Source organism: Caretta caretta, chromosome 7, assembly GCF_965140235.1.
Source record: "Caretta caretta isolate rCarCar2 chromosome 7, rCarCar1.hap1, whole genome shotgun sequence".
Taxonomy (NCBI): Eukaryota; Metazoa; Chordata; order Testudines; family Cheloniidae; genus Caretta; species Caretta caretta.
Window position 1 is genome coordinate 86,459,576 of NC_134212.1, and position 24,496 is coordinate 86,484,071.

Here is a 24,496-nt window from a genome sequence, read left to right on the forward strand (position 1 = left end):
AGAAGCAAAATGCAACCTTGTACCAAATGCACATGTGCTATGTAACGTTAACAGTAATGTTATGAGCATTGTTCTCTAAAATGTGTCTTTAACTTCTACTCTCCCTTTTTTCCCCCTCCCACAGCTGCAAATGTTTCAACACTCCCCCTATCATCTCCATCCCAGAGCCTAGCAAAGATTAGAAGGTGAAAAAAACACACTCACGATGAAAAGTTTTCTGAGCTCATGCAGTCCTCCCACACTGAAAGAGCCCAGCAGAATGTGTGGAGGCAGACAATGTTAGAGTCCAGGAAAGCACAATATGAATGCAAGGACAGGTGGTAGGTTGAAGATGATAGGTGGGGTCAGCTTGCTGACAGAAGGCAGGAGTCAATGCTGAGGCTCCTGGAGGATCAAACTGATATGCTCCAGCATATGGTTGAGGTGCAGGAAAGGCAGCATGAGCACAGACCCCCGCTACAGCCCCTGTGTAACCAATCGCCCTCCTTCCCAAGTTTCATAGCCTCCTCACCCAGATGCCCAAGAATGCGGGGGGGGGAGGGGCCTCCAGGCACACAACCACTCCACCCCAGAGGACTGCCCAAGCAACAGAAAGCTGGCATTCAATAAGTTTCAAAGTGCAGTGTGGCCTTGTCCTCCCTCACCCCTCCCGGGCTACCTTGGCAGTTACCCCCCTATTTGCGTGATGAATAAATAAAGAACGGATGAATTTGAAGCAACAATGACTTTATTGCCTCTGCAAGCAGTGATTGAAGGGGGGAGGGGAGGGTGGTTAGCTTACAGGGAAGTAGAGTGAATCAAGGGGCGTGGGTTTTCATCAAGGAGAAACAAACAGAACTCTCACACTGTAGCTTGGCCAGTCATGAAACTGGTTTTCAAAGCTTCTCTGATGCGCAATGTGCCCTCCTGTACTCTAACCATCCTGGTGTCTGGCTGCACGGCCAGGCGATTTGCCTCAACCTCCCACCCCACCATAAACATCTCCCCCTTACTCTCACAGATATTGTGGAGCGCACAGCAAGCAGTAATAACAATGGGAATACTGGTTTTGCTGAGGTCTAACCAAGTCAGTAAACTGCGCCAGCGCACTTTTAAATGTCCAAATGCACATTCTACTTGCTCAGCCTATAGTTGAACAGCTCCTGACTAATGTCCAGGCTGCCTGCGTATGGCTTCATGAGCCATGGCATTAAGGGGTAGGCTGCGTCCCCAAGGATAACTATAGGCATTTCAACATCCCCAAAGATTATTTGCTGGTCTGGGAAGAAAGTCCCTTGCTGCACCTGTTGAAACAGACCAGAGTTACTGAAGATGCGAGCGTCATGTATCTTTCCTGGCCATCCCACGTTGATGTTGGTGAAACGTCCCTTGTGATCCACCAGTGCTTGCAGCACCATGGAAAAGTACCCCTTTCGGTTTATGTACTCGCTGCCTTGGTGCTCCGATGCCAAGATAGGGATATGGGTTCCATCTATCGGCCCACCACAGTTAGGGAATCCCATTGCAACAAAGCCATCCACTATGACCTGCACATTTCCCAGAGTCACTACCCTTGAGAGTAGCAGCTCAGTGATTGCGTTGGCTACTTGGATCACAGCAGCCCCCACAGTAGATTTGCCCACTCCAAATTGATTCCCGACTGACCAGTAGCTGTCTGACATTGCAAGCTTCCACAGGGCTATCGCCACTCGCTTGTGAGCTGCTCTCATCTTGGTATTCTTGCGCTTCAGGGCAGGGGAAAGCAAGTCAAAGTTCCATGAAAGTGCCCTTACTCATACTAAAGTTTCACAGCCGTTGGGAATCATCCAAGACCTGCAACACTATGCGGTCCCACCAGTCTGTGCTTGTTTCCCAGGCCCAGAATCGGTGTTCCACGGCATGAACCTGCCCCATTACCACCATGATGTCCACATTGCCAGGGCCCATACTTTGAGAGAAGTCTGTGTCCATGTCCTCATCACTCTCCTCACCGTGCTGCCGTCGCCTACTCACCTGCTTTTGCAGGTACTGGTTCTGCATATACTGCTGGATAATGCACGTGGTGTTTAGAACGGTCATAACTGGCACAGTGATCTGAGCAGGCTCCATGCTTGCCGTGGTATGGCGTTTGCAGAAGAGCAGAATGGCAGGAGAAGTGGTGGACGGATGACGATGCTGACAGCAATATGGCGCCCGCACGGAAAAAGGCGCGAAACGATTGTCGGCAGTTGCTTTCACAGAGGGAGGAGCAAGCGGTAGGCTGGCAGCAGACGGTGCAGTACAACTGCTAGCCGTCATCATCTCCTGGGTGCTCTCGGTGCCGCTGGCTCAGAGAGCAGCCTAAGGCAGAATGACCCCCACAAGAATTGAACTCACAGGTCTGGGTTTAGCAGGGCAACGCTCAGACCACTGAGCTATCCCTCTGCCAATATTCCAGGCAGGACTGAATCTCCATTAGACAAACTTAAAGAAGAGAATGACCTGAGTCACTCCCATTTATGTCCAGGTGCCCCTGACAGACCTCACTGAGATTTGCCAGGAGCACCCATGTCTGCCCAGGCACCCCGACCGACCTCACCGAGGCCGGCCAAGAGCACCCAGGAGACAACGAGGATGGCTACCAGTCGTAATGCACCATCTGCTGCCCCACGGCAGTGAGCTGCTGCTGTGTAGCAATGCAGTCCCATGTCTGCCAGCACCCAGGAGATGTATGGTGACGGTGAGCTGAGCGGGCTCCATGCTTGCTGTGGTATGGCATCTGCATGGGTAACCCGGGAAAAAAGGCACGAAACGATTGTCTGCCATTGCTTTCACGGAGGGAGGGAGGGCGGACCTGACGACATGTACCCAGAACCACCTGCGACAATGGTTTTTGCCCCATCAGGCATTGGGATCTCCACCCAGAATTCCAATGGGCGGCGGAGACTGCGGGAACTGTGGGATAGCTACCCACAGTGCAATGCTCCGGAAGTCAACGCTAGCCTCAGTACTGTCGACGCACTCTGCCGACTTAATGGTTTTAAGTGGGGACACACACAATCAACTGTATAAAATCGATTTCTAAAAAATTGACTTCTATAAATTCGACCTAATTTCGTAGTGTAGACATTGCCAAAGTCAGCTAGTCACTGAGACTGCCAGAGTAATAAACTTTTTATATAGACACCTGTCTTAGGATCTGGATAAGGCTTCCCTCTCCCTCCAAAAAATAAAACTAACTTCCAATGAGTGACTGATCAAACATCTGCTTGCAGCGATTTCTGACTGCAATGAGGCCGAGCCAAATTTGAACTGGTTGGCTAGAGTTTAGATTCCATGTCATACTTGTTATTTTTGTGCTATTCTGTAAGCCAGATTCAGTTACTTTTCTTGTTATGGATGGTCAGCTTCCTCAGGAAGGGCTCTAGTTTGTATCATTGACTGTAATACGTTTCAGAGTAGCAGCCGTGTTAGTCTGTATTTGCAAAAAGAAAAGGAGGACTTGTGGCACCTTAGAGACTAACAAATTTATTTGAGCATAAGCTTTCGTGATCGAATATATCCGATGAAGTGAGCTGTAGCTCACGAAAGCTTATGCTCAAACAAATTTGTTAGTCTCTAAGGTGCCACAAGTCCTCCTTTTCTTTTTGTAATACGTTTGAGATTTTTAGCAGAGAGATGGGAAACTTCAACCCCTGACACAATTCAATTAAATGTTCAAGATATTTTGTGTCATTACATAAAGAAAGAACATGATTTCAATGATTGCTGAAATCTCAACATCCTGGCCAATTCAAGCTTCTCTCATGAGGTAAGGAATGAAGGATGCTTAGGTACCCAAGAGCTAGGCAGCCTAGAAAGTATTAGAGAAAGAATCCCTGCACATGCAGTAAAAGCAGCTGATGGAGCTAGGCTGGTCCAAAGTCTGACTGCATGGATATAATTGAGCAGAACTTGGCTCACTACTTTCTGTCAGCCAATCACAATGTTAGCAGTAGAAGAAGAGCTTGGTCATTTTTAATGTTAAAATTTATCTATAAAGAAAATTTGTCTTTTTTGTCCAGATCCTAACAGACAGGTGTTTATATAAAAAGTTGATTAGACTGGCAGTCTCAGTGACTAGCTGACTATGGGTACCCCATAAAAATAGTAAGGCCATGGTGCCTCAACCTTGTTCTGGAGGAACTCTTCCTAGTAAAGAAAATTTTCTATCAAGAGGTTTTCTGAAGTTTCACTATGTTAGTTAATAGAACAAATTTATCAAGCTGATTGCTAGATTATATATTTAAAGTAAATAATCACTGCAAGTTATTTGTAAAGGTCAGTCGTTATGTTCTGTTATTTTGTCTATATAAAGCAATATGCCATGTTACCAGTTCAACCATTAATAGAAACCAAAGGATTTGTAAGAAATAGAACCACTCTTTTTCCCCACTAGTTCATAGAAGATTAGGGTTGGAAGAGACCTCAGGAGGTCATCCAGTCCAACCCCCTGCTCAAAACAGAACCAACCCCAACTAAATCATCCCAGCCAGGCCTGTGTCAAGCCAGGTCTTAAAAACCTCTACAGATGGAGAATCCACCACCTCCCTAAGTAACCCATTCCAGTGCTTCACCACCACCCTAGTGAAATAGTTTTTCCTAATATCCAACCTAGACCTCCCCCACTGCAACTGGAGACCGTTGCTCCTTGTTTTGTCATCTGCCACCACTGAGAACAGCCTAGCTCCATCCTCTTTGGAATCCCCCTTCAGGTAGTTGAAGGCTGCTATCAAATCGCCCCTCACTCTTCTCTTCTGCAGTCTAAATAAGCCCAGTTCCCTCAGCCTCTCCTCATAAGTCATGTGCCCAGCCCCCTAATCATTTGCAGTGCCCTCCACTGGATTCTCTCCAATTTGTCCACATCCTTTCTGGAGTCGAGGGCCCAAAATTGGATGCAATACTCCAGATATTGCTTCACCAGTGCTGAATAGAGTGGAATAATCCCCTCTCTCAATTACTGCAGTCAATCTCTTCCTCATTTATATCCAGACAGTCTAACGGTAAGGTGTCAATGATTTCTTTGGCTTGCCAGTCTGTCATGAATCATTCATGCAGATAAGCATTTTTTACAACAGAATGTTGGAAAGCTTTTGAAATGTGTGATCTTACCCTAACAGCAACATCCACATGGGAAAACTAATCATATCCTTGATTATCACAACTACCACAATGTGTCTCCCAAATGTTTTTTGGTTCACACAACATTGCCATTAAACAAGAAACTGCGTAGGGTCCTCAGATATTTCCTATCCCAGTGTTTTCATCATCTTGAATCACCCAGTGAAACAACAGCCTAACATGCAAATGTCCCCTCCTCCACAATGCAATCAACAGACTCCTCCTAATAGCAGGGCCTATCCTGCTTTCATTCTTCATCCATTTTTTCTTTTTCAATTCATCAGTTAATCAACAGCCAACTAGTCACCTACAGAAAGCAGTGTTTCTCGTTGCTCCCTGTTAAATCAATTTTAAAAGAAACAGACCCAAGAAGCTTGTTCTCTTGCTTTCAGTAGTTCAACTGAATGAGACTAATCATGGGATAAAAATAAGCATGTGTCCAGATATTTGCAGGACGAGGGCTTTTGGCTCAGCCTTAGTAATCAGGCCCCATGCTACAAAGGTCCTTAGGCACCTAAACCCAAGATTTGGGCACTACTGCAATCCACAGAACTCCCACCAAACACTATTGGCATCTAAACTCGCTCAGTGCCCAGATTTTCAGGATAAAGTTCACTCAGTAACTCAGTTTCTGCCTCTGGGCAGATGCACTGTTGCTCTTTTTAGCATCTGGACATCTATCTCCCAGCTAAACCCCAGTACAATCCACAAACTAGGGGAAGATGGGTGGTCACTCACCTATCTCACATGTAGGGTCTGCTCTGGTAGGTGGGGTAAGAGGCCACTAACAAGCAAATGGAGCCCACCTTACAGCACAGCCATAGAACACTCACTTGGGAGGTGAGACCCTAGTTCAATTCCTCCATTTCTGCCTGATGGGGAGAAAAGTTGAACAGATGTCTCCCAGCTCTCAGGAGAGTGCTTTAACCACAAAGCTGAGATAGTCTGTTATGGGGGCTCCCTCTTATTGATTTTCTTCCACTGTGGATACCTCAGCAACTGAGACTTGCGTGGTCAGAACCAGAAGACAAGCAGGGCTAGAACAAGGCAAGCACAATTGTAACTACTAGCATAAACATCTAATACCCAGCAAATTGCTGCTGCTGGGTTTAAGAACATGCCTGCTGGTTCCCCTCAGCCCATCAGGCAGGTTGGTCAATCAGGTGGTTCTGCTGTAGCTTACCTGGGTTCATTAGTTTGCCAGGAGACTCAGCTGGCTAGTCCCATGCTCAGCTGCAGGTCTTTATTCCTGACAGGATGAATAATAAAAAAGCAATTTAATCAGGGACACTGGCTTCTCGGTCTCCCGCCCACCAGGTGGGTGCTCTAACCACCAGGTTACAGAGTAATTCTCACTTTCTCTTGCTCAGCCCAATGACTATTTAAGTATTTATGCACAGTGAAACAGTCAGTTGGTTAGAAAGAAAGAGCAAGAGAATGATCCTATAGTCTGGTGGTGAGGGTACCTACGTAGGAGATCCAGTGCCCCTGCTCCAATTACTCTTTCGGTATTTATCCACAGTGGAACAGCTTCAACAAAAGAGATTGAAGGAGCCCTCCACATCAGAACATCCCATAATTCAGTAGTTAGCACATGCTCCTGAAAGTTCAAATCCTTTCTCCCCATCAGGCAGGGGGACAGATAATAGGGGAATTGAACTTGGGTTTGCTATATCCCAGGTGAGTGCTCAATTCATTGGACTAACAATTACAAGCTGACTGATGGCACCACCACTACTTCCTCATCCAGCTGGTTCGTGTGAGCCAAAGCAGTACCTAATTCTTTCCTGCAAGGAGGGGCATGCACCCCAATAATTAGTGGGGGCCCAGAACTTCTCTGGCCCTGGGGCTGCAGAGGCAGGGAAGATTGAGCTCTTGCCCAGGGCCAGGGCTGGGAGGGAAGATTGAGCTTGGGGTGGGGCCAGGGCAGGCTGGAGGGAGGGAAAATTGAGCTCCTCCAGGGGCTGGGGGGGAAGGAGGGGCAGCAAGCTTCTGAGGCTTCTCCCCCTCCCCCAGAGGGGTTAAATTTAAATTCCTGCACACACCCCTGCCTGTAAGAAACTACTTAGGCACTTATGCCACCTGACTACAGGAGAGGGGTTCCCATTTATGAATTGCTAAATAGAAATAGGCATGTCTCTGCAGCCAGGATTTAGGCACCTATCTCCAAGAGAGGTGTGGGGCTTAGACCACATCAGTATGTCCCTTTGGCTTGTTTAGGCAGCTCCCTGCCTACAGTGCTGGTTTTTATAGATTGCATTCTAAGGTGCCTACACTGCCCCAATTCATTGCATAGGAACCTAGGTGTCTAAATCAGGTTTTGTGGCTTGCAGTATTGTTCCTGTAATTTTCTAGGCACCTAAAAGTCAGGTGCTGAGCCTGTGATCCAGCACCAAGGTATTCTCAGAGGAAAGCCTAAACCTCTGAAGCTCACTTCCTCTGGAGGCCTGCCAAAGCTCAGACATATCAAGCTTCAGAAATCTGTGTGAAATTTATTTATTTAGACAAGCCTTTACTTAGCTGATGGGATTACCACTGGCACATGGAATGAGGAATTTAATGTAATACATAGGTTAGGCAGGCCATTCATCAGATTTGACACTGGACAGTCCTCTTTTTGGGGTGGTTTGTCCTCCATCAGGTTTTGAAATAAAATTGGACATGGATATGTCTGGTATTGGATGGGGGATGTCATTTTGAAGAGTGTGCCATTCTGCGGGCATTACCTTGCACACACCATGTGTGTGAGGTTACATTGGCATGGCGGGTCATGCTGACAGGGCAAGCCCAGGCCACTCCCTGAAGTACTGGAATGTCTGGTGTTCTAGGAATGCATGAGTAGCCACCTTAATGTAGGTGCAGCCCCTCAGCTGCATTCTGTGTAGCTGCATTGATGGAGCTATGTATAACAGTTTATACCAACTGAGGATCTGCCCCATAACATTTACATGTAATAAATACATGTACAGTAAATAATACATCCACATGCCAAAGCGATTGGCACCACTTATCATCTTTAATGAATTATATGATGAGAATGGCTGCATGATTTTGAAAACCAGCTACCTGGCTATTGTGGTGCAGAAAATAATTTTCCAGGCTATGCAATGCTGCAAATTTCATATATCAGTGCAGATTAGGGTGACCAGATGTCCTGATTTTATTGGGACAGTCCTGATATTTGGGGCTTTTTTTTTACATAAACTCCCCACCCCCGTCCTGATTTTTCACAGTTGCTATCTGGTCACCCTAGTGCAGACATGGTAAAAAAAAAAAAATATTAACAGCAGGATGGGCATTTTCCATAAAGATTATACTTCAATCCTTTATCTTGTTAAGAAAAGATTTGTTTGTTTTGTTTTCTAAATTAATCCAGTTAGCCTAGTGGATTAATATGTTGAGGGTTTGCTCTATTTCAGAAAGCACACAAGTAACAACAGTCAAACATAATTAAATGTAACATAATTGTACATCACTCTAGTAACAAGTGTGCTGTTTTCCCTAAGTATCTCATTTGTTGTTTTTATGACCTATGCTCTCTAATTAAATGTCTGGAATTCCTTATTATAGTATCTTAATTCATGACAAAATAAATAAGTGTCTGTCAATATTCTTTTCACTGAATGCATCTGATGAAGTGAGCTGTAGCTCACAAAAGCTTATGCTCAAATAAATTTGTTAGTCTCTAAGGTGCCACAAGTACGCCTTTTCTTTTTGCGAATACAGACTGACATGGCTGCTACTCTGAAACCTGTCAATATTCTTTGTAAATCACATTTATTGTTATACAGTTATAAAGATACTCTTCATGCTAAATGGAGATCTCAGCCCAGAACTGATGTTTTTCACCACTGGAAAAGAATCACTTTTCTGGTTCAATTATAAATGCAGGAAAAAGATTGTCTCTTTAATTATATTGACATCTCACTTGACAAAGTTCACTTTCTAATCACAGTTGTGTGCTTGCAATTTCAAACATAGTCTTGAGTGCTTTGAAACTATACAGATCTGTCAATCTCCTTTCCTCCCTCCCCCGCACAAAGAGAGAAGGGGCATGAGGTAATATCTTTTATTGGACCAATTTCTTTTGGTAAGAGAGACAAGTTTTCCAGCTTCCACAGAGCTCTTCTTCAGGTCCAGGAAATGTACTCAGAGTGTCACAGCTATGTTAGGGGGCTTATTCCTTCACCCACTTACTTCCCTGGTCCTTCTCGCATGAACAGAGAGCAACAATACCCGAAGTCCAAAGGTGCAAACAATTCAATGTTTATTGGGGTGAACTTCCAGCAAGCATGATTCCAGTTTCCTTCCTTAGTATCCTCCTTCCCAGCTCTGACACCACAGAGCCTTACGCCTGTGTCCCTGTTCCCATTCCTACCCTTAGCCAAACATGATTCCAACTTCCTTACTCCCATTCCCTGTTCCCATTTCCCCCTTTAGCAAAACATGATTCCAATTTTCTTACCCCCATTCCCATCTCCCACACCCACATGCCCACCCCCACCCACGCCCCGTCACTTCCTCATTGACTACAGATTATATAGTAAAACTTGAGTTCTGCTTAGCTATACCTTAACCAATCCTTTTCCTGAAATTTAACTAACCAATCCTAACATATTGTAACATGATTATGTAACCAATTATATCCCACCACCTCAATTAGTTTACACCCAGCAAAATTAATTATACAGCAGACAGGAACAATCACAGAACCAGACAGAGATTATACAGACAAACAACAGCAAAGTGGGAACTACAATGACAAAACAATACAGAAGTGAGGATTTCACATCCCAGCTATTGATAAGTGAGTTCTTGCCAGACAGGATGCTATCAAACTAAGTTTCCTTTTACATTTTCTAGGCACTTCCCTTCCTCTGGAGGTGATAGGAATACAATCCTGTCCTGATAGTGCCTAACAGCCCAATAGCACCTTATTTCAATGTGACCAGTTTGGAATGTGAGGATGTGACCGGTCGCTTCCCAGCTTATGGCTGCCTCTGCTGCTTAGCCAAAGGCCTGAGCCTAAGCACAGGGCCACAAACTGTCACAGTAAGAGAAGGCCCTTACACTGGCAGACAGTGGTTTTGATTCTTTCTTTCTTTTATACCTCTATCACTAGCCAAGTAATAAGAATACACCTAAATTCTTAGAGTATAGGCCTTTACAGACAGGCCTGAATATCTATAAATACAAGGTGGAACAGATTGTTTAGCAGAAGTAATTAAACACATATTTCAAGGGATCACTTCCCCTTGAAAGGTCCCTTGAAATATGTGTTAGCTGTGACACCCTGAATACATTTCCCAGACCTGAAGTGGAGCTCTGTGGAGCCTCCAAAGCTTGTCTGTCTCACCAGCAGAAGTTCGACAAAAGACATTACCTCACCCACCTTGTTGCTCTAATATTCTGGGACCAACACAGTTACACCAACACTGCAAACCACATGAGCTGTAGCTCACGAAAGCTTATGCTCAAATAAATTTGTTAGTCTCTAAGGTGCCACAAGTCCTCCTGTTCTTTTTGCGGACACTGACTAACAGGAGCTACTACTCTGAAATCTGTCACACGCATATTGATATTAACACATTTGTCTTTATTGAGGGCATAGGGAGGATTCAGATCCTTAAGCTTACTCATTAAAATAGTTTCCCCACATTTCAGACATAAAAAAAGAGAAAGCTTGCAAAAAAATACTACTAGGTTCTATAAAAATAGATCAAAACACAGCACTCGCATCGCTGTTGCCTGTTACATGTTTATTTTGGGGGCATCTAGCGAGTTGGTTCTCTGATTTAATGAACTGTTAGTAGAAAATCAATAACTCACTACAAGAAAGCACCACTAATGCAAAGAGTTAAGAAAAATAAGAGCAAATGTACAGTGACCTGTCAAACACAGCCTCCACAGTGCGAGGGGCTTCTGAAGCAGTCTTTGTGGAACTACACTTCCCAGAGCTCCCTGTGGGGAAAGGCATTCTGAAAAATGTGGAGCCGATTCATAGACACGCTGCATTTCCTTTAACATCCTGTGGGTCAGCGTGTGGCTTTTACGAAGCACTTCCGGCTCTCCGAGGTAGCATTCCTTCTGCACTGACTACAGTAAGTTCCAGAAATGGGTGGACTTTCATTGACTGACACCCACCTACTCAGGGTGCACGCACCATAGACAGGATTGACAGGGTGGCAGCTCTGACTGTGCATGAGAGCGCCTGAATTCATTATTGCTAAATACAAACCGTGCTTCTTGGGGCGCCAAGGAATTAAGGAGTTAAAGGCTTCTCATCTCCCGATTTTGCATGCTATTATTATAAGAAGGCGTTTTTGCCCTCTGCAGGCAGATTCTGAACCCTCTCCCAGCTGCGCGTTCTAGAGCAAAGTACAGAGTTTTCTGTTAACTCCTACACTGATCTGCCCTGAAACTTTATGCTGTGTTTGGGATTTTCACAGACTAGATCCAAGGTGGGCAAACTATGGCAGTATCCCGCCTGGCCCTTGAGCTCCCGGCTGGAGAGGCTAGCCCCGGGCTCCTCCTTTGCTGTCCCCCCTGCCCCGCAGCCTCAGCTCGCGGTGCCGCCAGAGCTCTGGGCGGCGGGGCTGCGAGAGCCGCCGGCCTGTCCCGGTGCTCTGGGCTGCGCAGCAGTGTGGCTGGCTCCCGCCGGGCGGCGCAGCTGCCAGTCCTGGTGCTCTGAGCGGCATGGTAAAGGGGGGGTTGGATAAGGCGCAGGGAGTCCCGGGGGGCAGTTGGATGGGGCGGAGGGTCCGGGGGAGGTGGTCAAGTAACGGGGAGCAGGGGGGTTGGATAGGCGTGGGAGTCCCGGGGGGCCTGTCAAGGGGTGGGGGTGTGGATAGGGGTTGGGGCAGTCAGGAGACAGGGCGCGGGGGGAGTTGGATAGGGGGTGAGGTCCCGGAGGGGCGGTTAGGGGACAAGAAGGGGGGGGTTGGATGGGTCGGGGGCCGTGAGGGGGGCAGTCAGGGGGCAGGAAGTGGAAGGGGGCAGATAGGCGGTGGGGGCCAGGCTGTTTGGGGAGGCACAGCCTTCCCCACCCCTCCCGCCATATTGTTTCGGAACCCCGATGTGGCCCTGATGCCAAAAAGTTTGCCCACCCCTTGACTAGACTATCAAAATGTTCCATTTCATAGAATCCTGCAAGTAATGATACCATGTACAGAGCTCACAGTGCTTCCAAATTAATTTTGTTAAAATAAGGGGAATTATTTTCCATTTAAAAAAACTTCGTTAGTACTGAAAAAAAGTTCTTATATAAGGGCTGGAAGGAAGGTCCTTAAAAAGGATGGCCAAAATTCAACCTTGCTGTGACTCCACTGAAGTCAGTGAAGGTATCCCAGGGATGAAAATTGCCTGGTACTTTGATGAACATACATCTGGTGGTAGAATCAGGAGGAGACAGTGCTGCTCCATAGCATCCAAACCAGGAAAAGGAATAAAACAGAAATGCCTTGCTGGTTGCCAGGATCTATCCAAATTTTTTCCCAACTCTCAGTCTACAATCAGTTCATCCAGTATTACACCGGGGAAAAAAAAAGAATCCCAACTGATCTGGGAGTAGTAGGGATGGAGAAACAAAGATCAAAGACTGGTTCCTGCTAGAGCCACATAATTTTTAACCTGACACCTCAGATCCCATTCAAATCTGATCATTGAGACAATTAAGCTCTTTCAGTAATTTCATGTCATAATCATGTATGCAGTTTTGCAATATTTTTATAAGTTCCCATTTCTGTGGATAAAGTGTCAGGAACAGAGTACTTTCCATAATGGCTAGTGTAGAATTGCATGGAGTATCCACAGAATCTTCTTTTCCTTTGATTAAATTTCTCCATCTGTAAAATGAGGCTGGAGTACTGGAACAATTTTTATAGTGGGGGTGCTGAGAGCCATTGAACCGAACTATAAACTCCTTATATAGTGGAAACCACTTCCAGCCAGGGGATGGCAGCACCCCTAGTTCCAGCATCTATGAATGAGGCTAGTAGTACTTAACTTCCTTTGTAAAATGCTTTGAGATCTATGGTTAGGAAGTGCTGTATAAGAGCCAAATATTAATAATTAATTAAGAATTACTGTTCATCAGTTCGTCAGAAAAGATACTATAGATAACATTGCCTTCTGGGTAGTTGTCTTCCTGACATTTTGGAGTTGAGGGCAAAGTAGATTATGTATTTGCCTCAGCTAAAAGCGTTGCAGGTTTCTTTGGTACAAAATCATCAACTTCCTAGAGAGACTGATGCAGCTGCAACTGCTGTCTTCTTTCTAACTTGGAGAGTTCTCTTCTGCACCTGATGTTTTGTCTTTAATTCTTCACTATCATTATTGCATTTCCAGTAGATTTTCTGGCTGTTGTATTCGGATGTTCAGTTTGATGAGCTGGAATAGCTTTCTTTAGAAAACAGACAACATAGTAATTAACTTTATTATCCTTAATCACAGAGACACACACGTTAGGACAGCACAATTTAATCTTTGTTTACAGCAATTTCTACAAGACCTTCTTGACGGACACAAACAATAAATATATATATAAATACATAAAAACTGAGCTATGTTGGAACTTCCTTTGAAAAGTGTATAAAACTGAGTTCGGATAATGAGGTTCCTGGGGAGTGGACGAAGCCCAAGGCCAAATTGAACAATATTTTAGCAAGTGTGCCCTCAACATCCTATGGACTCTGTAGAAGAGAGATATATTTCTTTTTACATTGGGACATTGTCCCTTTTTAAACAGAACCCATTCATGGAAATTCATTACACTGCATGCTGTGCTTTTGTTTTGGTCAGAGGCAACTTCTCTCAGGTTCTGATGAGAGCTATGATTTATCAAGGTGTATACAGAAGAACTTCCTCTCTGTGGTGCAGGTTACATTCTACCTATGTTAGAAAAATGCGGTAAGTTCTTATCTTATTTGCGTTACAGAGCAGGAAGACCAGAAGTTGGTGCTCATGTATCCAATGTTCCATATGTGTCCTTGTTAAAATTCTGCATCTGGGGCTAATCCTATAGTCCAGTGATTACACAGTGCACTTCATAGCCCTGACTACACAACAGGTGTCGAAAGGCCTAGCTCCCTTCCAATAGTGCTGAAAACTGCTGAAGTCAGGTAAACTGAAGTCAATCCCTATTGTTGGAAAGCATGCTAGCAGTGAGGTTTCTCAAATATTCCTTGAACTTGATCAACAGCTCAACAACAGTTTTCAGTACCACTTCAAACAGTTTGAGCATAGCAATTTCTGTTACCCGTTATCAACTATGATTCATTTCCCTAGTGTAGATGCAGTCCAACATGGAGTGCCTTTTTTCAAGATTTGAGCTTCATCTTTACTTCCTGAATCAGCAGGACAGGGAGAGTCTCATATTGCTTAATGATCCAGTCATCCAAATTAGGAGCTGTGTTTACTGACTTAAGAGTAGACATACCCAGCCTTCCTTGTTTGTAAAGACAGTCAAACATCACTTAGAGCCTTCAAAAGTGGGGAAATACAATACAAATGACGAGTAGGATCCTCAGGGCTCCAAGCACCTTTGTGAGGTAGAAAGACATTTATTCTATTTCTTCACAGAAATTATTGTGTATATAAAATAGAGGACATATGATCATTCCTGATCTAGGCTTGGTCTTGCAATGATCTTCCTGATTCTTTCACAACTGCAGATACTTGTTTGAGCTAAAGGAAGATGATGGCATTTGTAGGAAAGCCCAGAACTCAGGAACATTCTACCTCTTTCACAATCTCTCTCCATTCCTTAAGAAAGTTGGGAGCAAGTACTTGGCACCACAGATAAGTGTAGCAGGTAAGCTGATGGTCAGTAGTAAACATCTTCATAGATTTACCAGCCAAAATGATGTACACCCAAGTTTCTTCCACTAACCAGATTTTAGTTGATACCATGTATGTTGTAAAGATCTCAGAGCTTTGTCCTTTTATCTCAGACTGATCATGATGAAGAATCAGGAAATCTATTAAGCCATATGGGAGTGTGTTCTCCACTTTATGTTCCGGGTATTATTTATTAACATCAAATAACTGTGTTTAGGATTACCATCTAAAGCCCTGGCACATGGACATGAACTAATTCTTTGTAAGTATAAATGGTATCTACACAGGTCTAATCCGTTAACTAATATTTATTTAGAGACAATATTTTTAATCTGGTTTAAATATGTGTGGCCATTTCCTTTGAAGCCATTTCCTTTGTAAGTGAGATATAAAGTTGACAAGGAAGGTGGAGGGTATTTGGTATAACCTGGGAAGGTTTCTCTGTGGGAAATACAATACATTCTGAGACACAAATAATTGTAGGGGAGAGGCACATTGTAGGTCCCTGAGCACTAGACTGTATGCTCTTCTTGCTCTGCACAATCATGGTCCAAAAGCTGGTGAATAAACTGGATTCTCAATTTCCACCTGACTCCTTTCATTCTAGAACCACCACATACCTTCCCCACATGTGAGCTTTGTCTTGAGGCTTTTCCCTTGGATGGGAAGGTGTAATGGGTTACTACTCTCCGCACTTCAGGGGATAGTTGTCAACAGCACCGTGAGTCAGCTATTTCAAGGTGTTTGCCCAGTCTCACACCTTTTCCACAAGACATAGGAAATCCCTTCTGTGATGTGGCCTAGTTCCATTGGCCTGGGCTGTAGGAGCCTTAAATATTAAGCTGTTGTTTTTTAGTGTAAGTTTATCACAGCTTTCTCCTCCCTTTTCCTCTCTTGTTTAGAAATGAAAAGCATGCTGGGGAAGTTCAAACAGAATGAACAGATGATAGAGGACTCAGTGCTGATTGGCTGTTCAGATGAATGCATGGCATACTTTGCCCTGGATCTAGGTTAGAATTACGCCTCCATCTATGTCTCAGCCATTGGCTGCTATATTTGTTCACTTAAATCTGCAAGTAAAGGAAGCCCAGGCACACTGATGGAGATGCTGTTTAGGCAGCGCGCTTAGTCCTCGATGGTTGAGAAGTTGCTTCTGAAGGAAGTCCTCACTCATCCTTGATGGGAAGTACTGTGACTTCACGGGAGCCACTTTATGGAATTTTTATATAATGGTATTACTTCTTTCTTTGTTTTTAGTAAAGTTGGTATGTTTGTAGTTCCCAACTTTTGGGGACTGTATTATGGTTGATGTAATGTCATTTCCATACTAACATGATTCTGTCATCAGCAGCTCTATGGAAATGTTCAGAGATTTTATACTCTTAATAGGAACAAAGAGGGGTGTGGGGTAGGGGTGGTAACTGAAATTTCTGATTCCCACAGATTTATTCAATTCCAGGATCCTTGGAGAAATCTGTCATTGAATCTGAATTGAAGGGGTCATTTACTGAGTTACGGAAGGCTTTCTTTCAACTAGATGGGAAAGATGCACCCTTGTTGTCCTCGGTATGATATAGGATATTTCACGTATAGAAATTGTGATTGCTTGCACCAGATCTCCCGCTTGCAATCATTAGTTTATTATTTTATATATATTGTGGCAGTACCTAGGAGCCCCACCAGTTTGTGAGACATTGTGCCAGACACTGTACAAACACATATTAAATGGCAGCCTCTGTCTGAAAGACAAGATGTAACAGGTGGATGAAACAGAGAAGTGAGTGGCTGGGGAAAGAGGACAGAATAACAGTAATAATATGCTGATTTAACATGGACTAACTCTCTGCCCACTTTGTAAATGTAACAAACCAGTCAGTAACAATAGTCACAGTAATCACAACTTGTCACCTGCCTCACCACTATCAGAGGGCAGTTTTCTGTATGCATCCCAGCAGAAGTTAATGCAAAGAAGGGGTTTGAAGGAGGAAAAAGTGGTTTTCTCATTGTGTTGTTCTCCTTTTAAAACTGCTCCTTTTTGAGCCATTACTCTGCAGATACCCTAATTTATTTTTGGAAGCCCCGTCAAAAAGCAGGTGTGCTAAAATCAGGTCCATTAGCCCATAAATAGAAATAGCTCATCATTCCCCTTTTTGAAAGAGTTGTGGTACATGTGCTATACAGCAAGAAACAGATCTGGTCTCGGCATTACTTCGAGGCATGGTTCAATTCCAGTTATTGTTACTATTCAATCCCAAAACACAGCAACTTCTTTTTCTTCTTCTCTCCTAGACATGCTGAAAGGGATGGGAATTTAAATTCAAAATGAGGAGCTTGAAACATTGTGTGGCTACAGCCACTTTTCAGAGCAGCTCCTTAATTTCATGTGCACTTTCAGGGCTGCCTGACCTGATGAACTGTGATTTGATCCACAAGGATGCATGACTGGAAAAGGATGGCAAAGTATCGCTCAGGGAGAATGGCATGACTGCACTGAATGAGCCCTATGTTCTGATGTTAACTGACGGTATTTATGTTTTGGTGTTTATAGGCTCAGGCCCTTCTTCGTTGGCATGACACCCATCAGTACTGTAGCAAAACTGGGCAGCCTACCCAGAAGAACCTAGCTGGCAGCAAGCGTGTTTGCCGTACCAATGGAATAATTTATTACCCACAGGTTAGCATCTGAATGGTGGGACAACTGACACATGATCACAGCAGTGACTAGCCAAAGTTGTTGGACTTAATAAGAGGGAATTTGTGAAACTCAAGAGCAAGAGCTTGCTATTTAGTTGTGTACTTTTTCTTTATTATTTGTCCAATGTCCCCTGAAATCTTCTAGAAAAAGCAATAGCAATAGTCTGTGTTGTCACTTACTCGAGTTTTCATGTAACAATCAGCTTGTCTGAACTCTGATTCCTAGTTGCTTTGCTGTTTGGTATGTTGTCTAGATGTCCCCAGTGGTTATCACTTTGGTGTCTGATGGGAGCCGGTGCCTTCTTGCCCGACAGGCGTCATTCCCAAAGGGGATGTACAGTGCTCTGGCAGGCTTCTGTGATGTGGGTAAGGAAGCTTCTGACCGACTGTTTTGCACTCAAATGCATAACGCTGTGTTTGATAACAGGATTGTGCGCTGCATGGTGGGAGACCTGAGTCTGGGAACCAGTTACAGACGTGTAGCTCCCCCCATTCAGTGGAGCTCATGCCCAGAGGTGATGTTCTGGAAAAAGGGGAGGGATGTTACTAGAGCAGCTTTGCTCATCCAGCTGAAGTGTAAAATTGCTTGTGTTTATCTGAAAAAGAAAAGGCGCTGTAACGGGTAAAATCATGGGATTCAGCAACAGGGCACTGTCTGTGCTCATATCCACGTATGAGATCTTTGAGTTAAATCCAAGAACTCTCCTTCTAACATCTTTTTTCTGGGCTAGTGGAGAGTGGGTGTGTTGGGGAACTTACAAGAAAAAGTGTGGTGCTTTTAGTGAGTGAGAGAGAAAAAGTATATACTGTAGACAGAAAGAATAAGCTACTCTGACCTTCTTTCATTTTTAAAGCTTTAAAAATGAAAGAAGGTCAGAGTAGCTTATTCTTTCTGTCTACAGTATATACTTATATGGCCCCCACCACCTTACTATTTGAATGTCTTTGGTGCCTAGGAGAGGTATCCAAAAAGCAAATTTGAAGGGGACTAAAGATAGTTGATGGATTTGTTATTGTGGCCTGATGCTAAAGTGGTTTCAGAATGACTCATCTTACAGAGACTTATACTACTTGGGAAGTCAAACATAAAATTCCTAAGAATTCCTAAAATCCCACCCATTTTTATGTGGCACAAGGGATACTTTCCTATCCTGGGGAAAACCTGCCAGCATTATCTTACCTGATGGGGAGGCTGTCCCTGACTATCTTGAGTGTTTCCAGGTGAGACTCTGGAGGAGACAGTCCGACGGGAGGTGGCAGAAGAGGTGGGATTGGAGGTGGAGTCTCTGTGGTATTCTGCTTCTCAGCACTGGCCCTTTCCCAACAGCTCCCTAATGATAGCTTGTCATGCCATGGTGCAGCCACAACAGACCAAGGTGAGCAGCCCCCAAGATTTTATTACCTTTCTTGCTTGGTGAATCTCCTTTCCCAGTCCACGTAACTGCTGCATTGTCAAATCCTTTTAAATGCAACTTTCAATGAGTTCTACTGAAGTGAGTGTGGGATCCTTTTAAAAGCTTGAAAATACTCCTTTTCTGTTTCAAAAACACGGTGTATTTTGTGCTGCAATGTGTATGAACCAACATCCAGATCCAAACACCACTGTACTCTAGATCCACCCTCTGCAGATGAGGCAAGCTCTGATTTGATTTCCTATTGCTAAAGTTCCTTGTTCATCCACCAGCACCACTATTACAAGCAAGGTAATGGAATAGTGTGTACTGGCTAATTGTTACATCAAAGGAAACCAAAGCCCACAAAATATTAGCGGGCAATAGATTCTGTTAGTGGCAATTTTTTAATTTATTGGCAACTAGTGGTCAATGCATTGTCTCATAATAGATATTTAAAGTATAAAAGCTGTCATTGTTTTGGAAGCCTGCTTCGTGGCTGAGTAGTTCAGTCTCCATTTCCATTGAGGCCTTAGCCCCTTTGTGGAGACTGCCACCCCAGGAACAGGTATGATGCGAAGACCTAGTGCTAGCCAAATACTACTAATTCATTTCACATAAGCCACTGAGCAGCCTCACAGAATACATTGGAACCCAGAGTTCATTAGCCTTTTTTGCCAGAAAGTCCTGTAGATACAGGAATTATGAAGTCCTAGGTTGCTGCTTTTAAAGCCATTTAAGTCCTTTGTACATTTTGAATCCTTTCCAGATCAGCGTGAACAAACTGGAGTTGGAAGCAGCTGGCTGGTTCAGCCTGGAGGAGATAATGGAAGCATTCGGACGGGAGCCTAAGCCTTTGAAACAGGAGGATGGCAGCTTTTCACTTTGTCTGCCACCCAAGTGGGCCATAGCCCACCAACTGATTCAGGAGTGGATTAAGCTGCAGGCTTCCACGCCTGCTTAGGCACAGTCTATCAAGCCTTTATTTTAGCAGGAAAAACAAGTGAGGACAAGTTCTCACAGTGGTGACCCAGCCAGAATGGCTCATAAACTATCTTATATTCAGGTACACCTGGGGCACAGACGCATATTTGGATAAGCCCCAGCAACTCTGATACACAAAGAGTCATCAGTTAGACACAATACCATAAGTTCCAGTAAATCTAAAAAAACCCCAAAAGCCCAAACCAGCGTGTCATCAAACCAGCTACAAGCCTGCATGATAGACATCAGAATGGTCAAGCCCTACCACGTTTTTCCTCGAGTCCTCTTGGAATAAAGGATTCCACTCATTTTCCTCTGTTTTACCCCTTAGACATCTCTGATGTCACACAATAGAGCCTCACTCTTTTTGACAGAGGACTAGGTAGGATTCCATTTAGGGCCTGTCAGTGTTGGTCCTAGTGCTGCTCTTGCATTTTTTGATGAAGTATGGGAATAGTGGGAGTGCAAATTTCATTAAGTTCCCTCCTTCTATTGCTCCCCTGCCCCATCAAGTCTCCCATTATGCTCATCTTCATACAAAAATACCCTTGATTTCCTTTGCTGCTACATTTGTTCATATTGGACTTAGCAGCAAAAAGTATTACAAGGCCCTCCCTCAGGGCCGAGCACATTGCCTCTACAGCGTTTCATCCCCAGGGAGCAAGATTTGATGATAAACAGCAGAGGAACAAAACCTGCATAAAGCTTTAACTTGCTTGATATTCTGGAAGAGCCTCCATGACTCAAGGGTAATAGAAATCACTGAGAGCCTTAGGAATTACATTTCCGTCTCAGTTCACGGGGTATCACTCTTAACTCCATGCATTGCTTAACTACGGAGCATTTCTGTGGAGCAGAGAGTCCAGTCACAAGGTTCACGGGTTTGGCTAGATACGTGCTCCCCTTGTACTGGTGGAATAGCAGGTTATCACCCTCTGGGAGACCCACTGAAGCATAGCCTTGGGCAGGCAGAGACTAATAGCCTAATAATGGAGTTACCTGGATTTCTGATTTGCTGGTAATTAAACTGGAAGAATTCAGGGTGGCTTCACCTTCTGCTTACTTGGTTGAGTTCTTGGGAAAATGCACAGATGCCCACAGTTCCAAGGCTATTAGTATGGACATCTGGAGGGAGAAGTGCATTTTTAATTCTCACCAATTGATCCTGCTCCTGGCCAAACACTGCTAGCTACACATTTTCTATAGTCACGCATTGTTGTGTTGTAACAGTCTGGCATCCAGCTTTTTTTAAAATGTAATTTACTATAGCTCTGCTGGTTTGTTCTCCATTCTTCCCCTGCATGTGTGGTGTCTGGGTTCCCTCTTCCTGGCTCTTACTCTCATCATCCTTTCTTTCCCTTGCTGGAATACAGGGGAATTAGGAATGAGGTAGAGAATGGGTGTAGATCAGTCTTGTCTTCTTATTTCCATTTTCTATTGTTTTCTAGCCTGCCTCTGGAACCTGTTTTTCTCATGTGCACAGAACTCTACTTCGGTGCATCAACTTCTTGATGCCTCCTCCAACACCTCTCTCTCTCTCCCCCGTGCCCCCCCCCATCCACTCAAACCATGACTACTGATTACGGAGAGGCAGAGGAAAGTGTGAGTAGCTCAGGGCAGCCCAAGGCAACGACAAGAAGAAAAGGAGTGGCTCAGACAGATGAGATGAGACACTCATAATTGCAGTGTAGTCCACATGTCAAAACTCAAAAGGAAAAACATGTTTTGGTATGTCAAAGAAATGTGGAAGTATTTTGCAACTTCTGCAGCCTGTGGGGATTTATTTTTAGGACAAAACAGGGTGTGTACCTCTTTGCAATCTTTCTCCAAGTTTTATAAATATACAATATATATTTACCATGTATGTTTGTCATTAAGCCCTAGAATGGTCTGCTAGAGACATATGCCTATCTTAAGAGGCCTCACACCCACTGTACTCTAAAAGTACTGAGAATGCATCTGTGTTGTGCTCTGTTCAGCTTTTACAATACTTCCAAATGAATTTTAATTAGAAGAGCATAAACACGCAAAGTCCATTTTTCAAAGTCACTAAAGAATGTTTACATTTACACAAATGCCACAGCAATTTTTAGCTTCCCACAGCTCTACACCTTGCTGCCTCTCAGCCTTTTCAACTTTTGTCTCTTCTACTCTGCTGCCAAGGACTATTTAGTGGGACTTCATTTGGGTGCTGGGTGACCACCAAACACAGCAAGCTAAAAATCAGCACTGCTTCCTCCACCCTTCTGACAAAGGTGAGGGGGGAAGCTGCTATCCTGCCCCATCTCCATAGTGTTTGATGCTAAAGTTGCTCTGTGCTCCCAAGAGTTCAGGATGCTCCTCTCTAGCCAGCTGGCCTTTCAGCTCCAGTTGGGATTCCTGTAGTACAGGCCTCCCCTTCTGAAATCTTGACTTCAGCCACATATTTATCACTCTGAAGGCATCTGACTACCTGGATTTTTTTGCTCTCTGCCAGCCCAAAGCAAAAAAAAAAAGCTTTCTTGATTTTCAAAAAGGGAGACTCGGGCAAGCCCCACTCCAGCCACAGAGGATTCACACTTGATCTAAAAGTACTGATGATGCAGTGTGACTTGAGAGAAACTGCATGCACAGACAAGTAGATAAAGCCTTAAGAAAGAGAGGCTCATTTTCCCTTCCATTGCTGCAAGAGATCCCACATTTGTTCCCAGTGAGTTAGGTGGTAATTTAATTTCCTAATAGCTGAATCACTTAATTATTATCCAAGATTAGACACCTTCATAGGAATTAGAATACTGTAGGCTGGTTATGATCCTGCTAGAGTGTGTGCTGCATCAAGAGGAATGAAGATACATTATTTATCTTCCTGCCTAAAATAGCAAGCTTGCAGCTAATTAATACATTCATGCTAGGCTCTGTCCCAGGCTTCAGACCACAAGTAGAAAAAAGTTAAATTGTCAGAAGTTCTACATAAACGCTTCCGCAACAGAAGCGGATACTCACCTGAACCAGGGAATTTTATCACATACAAATGCAGGTCTAGTAAAACAAGATTAGGTTTTGCTGGAAACTTTGACAGCAAAAGTTAAGAAACACTGTTCCTACTCCCTTGATTACCATACTGGGATACCATCAGACTTCACTCACTATAAAAACCCTATTATAATTAAAAGCAAAAATGTTTTAGTACATTCTTCAAAACAGTCAAAAAGGCAAGACGGCAATGTTTATTATAGCATGTAACTATTTTTATATGCTGAATTCTAATGTGGGTATTTGTACAACACCCTGAGATAAGTTGATAAATATAAATGGTTGGAATAAATAAAATTCTTAATAATAGGGATTTAACTAAGACAGATATAATCAAGACAAAAATCAGCAGTAGGAGAGTAGAAGAAATTGCTGCTGTTTTGCTGTTTTACGCATTAATAATTTAGGATATTTTTCACCTTGTACCTATACAGATGGTCAAATTCTGGCACTTGCAGTATCTTATCAGAGATCCATAAAACTTTACAAATGTGAGCAAACTATTCATTTTACAAATGGGGAAACAGACACAGGCCAAGGTGTCTCAGCAAGGTTGTGGCAGAGCCTCAGCCAGTGACTTCCCTGGAAGTACGACAATTTAAACCGTTTAAAGATTTCCCTTCCTAACTTTCAGCTCACCTGGTCTGGAAACTGGACAGTGTTTCCTCCCTTATAAAAGATCTAATAAGCCTCCTACTGGTGGTGACTGGAATACTGGTGTGACATTCAACATCAGCAGTACAAGAAACTAGTTGCTAATCTCTTCTTTAGCGTCAAGAAAATGGCAGAATTTTTGTACAAAAATTTTAAAATAAAAATCTAGTTGCAATTTCAAGTGACTAAACCTATGTTCCGATTTTCAGATGTATTTAAGAACAGTACTTAGAAAATCAGTTTTGCCTTCACTTGCCTGCTAGGACCAGTATTGAGGCTTCTGCTTCCTTGAGAGTTTGACCGTACTAATCTCCAAAGCAAAATATGGAGCTTTTCCTACACTTAAGGTGCCTGATGTTAATAGGTAAGGAAACTGCACAGAAATCTGAATCAGTCTTGGCAAGTAAGTGAAGGAGGAACCTTTTATATATTTATTTGAAATATTAACTAGAGGAATAAGACAGTCTTCATATGGGTAACTTAAATGGTTTGCTAGATAGCTTTAACTGATGTAATTTTAAGTTTTTCAATTCAGTATAGAAATGAAATGTTGAGTATTTTCCAATTAAACTTTTGTTAAAGCAAGACAGACTTGTTTAGATTGGGCCCACATACAGATACTGTTGGCACAAAATGATTTTTCAGTCCCTTGAGGTAGTGGGTAGTTCAAACAAAAGCCAAGTTTGGTCATGAGCTTTCTTTCAAATACAGTGATGTTGAGAAATGCTTTTTATTCTGAGGATTTGCAATACTGCCCTGAGAAAAATAAGTGCAACTTCAAAGGAAAAAAAAGTTACAGCAACCAA

General features: G+C 43.6%; 1 protein-coding gene across 3 annotated transcripts; it reads left to right on the forward strand.

Annotated features, from left to right (window-relative positions):
- The first annotated feature begins 11,020 nt into the window (after positions 1–11,020).
- On the forward strand, positions 11,021–23,871 carry NUDT13 (nudix hydrolase 13). Of its 3 annotated transcripts, XM_048857530.2 has the most exons (9): positions 11,021–11,219; positions 13,918–14,025; positions 14,790–14,929; positions 15,858–15,965; positions 16,415–16,521; positions 17,504–17,629; positions 17,904–18,015; positions 18,871–19,025; positions 19,810–23,871. In XM_048857530.2, exons 2-9 carry the CDS (start codon positions 13,940–13,942, stop codon positions 20,002–20,004), a joined length of 1,029 nt encoding a protein of 342 aa, XP_048713487.1. In that variant the 5' UTR covers positions 11,021–11,219; positions 13,918–13,939; the 3' UTR covers positions 20,005–23,871. The 3 variants fall into 3 exon arrangements, with proteins under 3 accessions (XP_048713487.1, XP_048713488.1, XP_074987015.1); XM_048857531.2 differs by lacking the exon at positions 14,790–14,929; XM_075130914.1 differs by lacking the exons at positions 11,021–11,219; positions 13,918–14,025; positions 14,790–14,929; positions 15,858–15,965; positions 16,415–16,521 and adding an exon at positions 15,971–16,187.
- Positions 23,872–24,496: the final 625 nt, after the last annotated feature.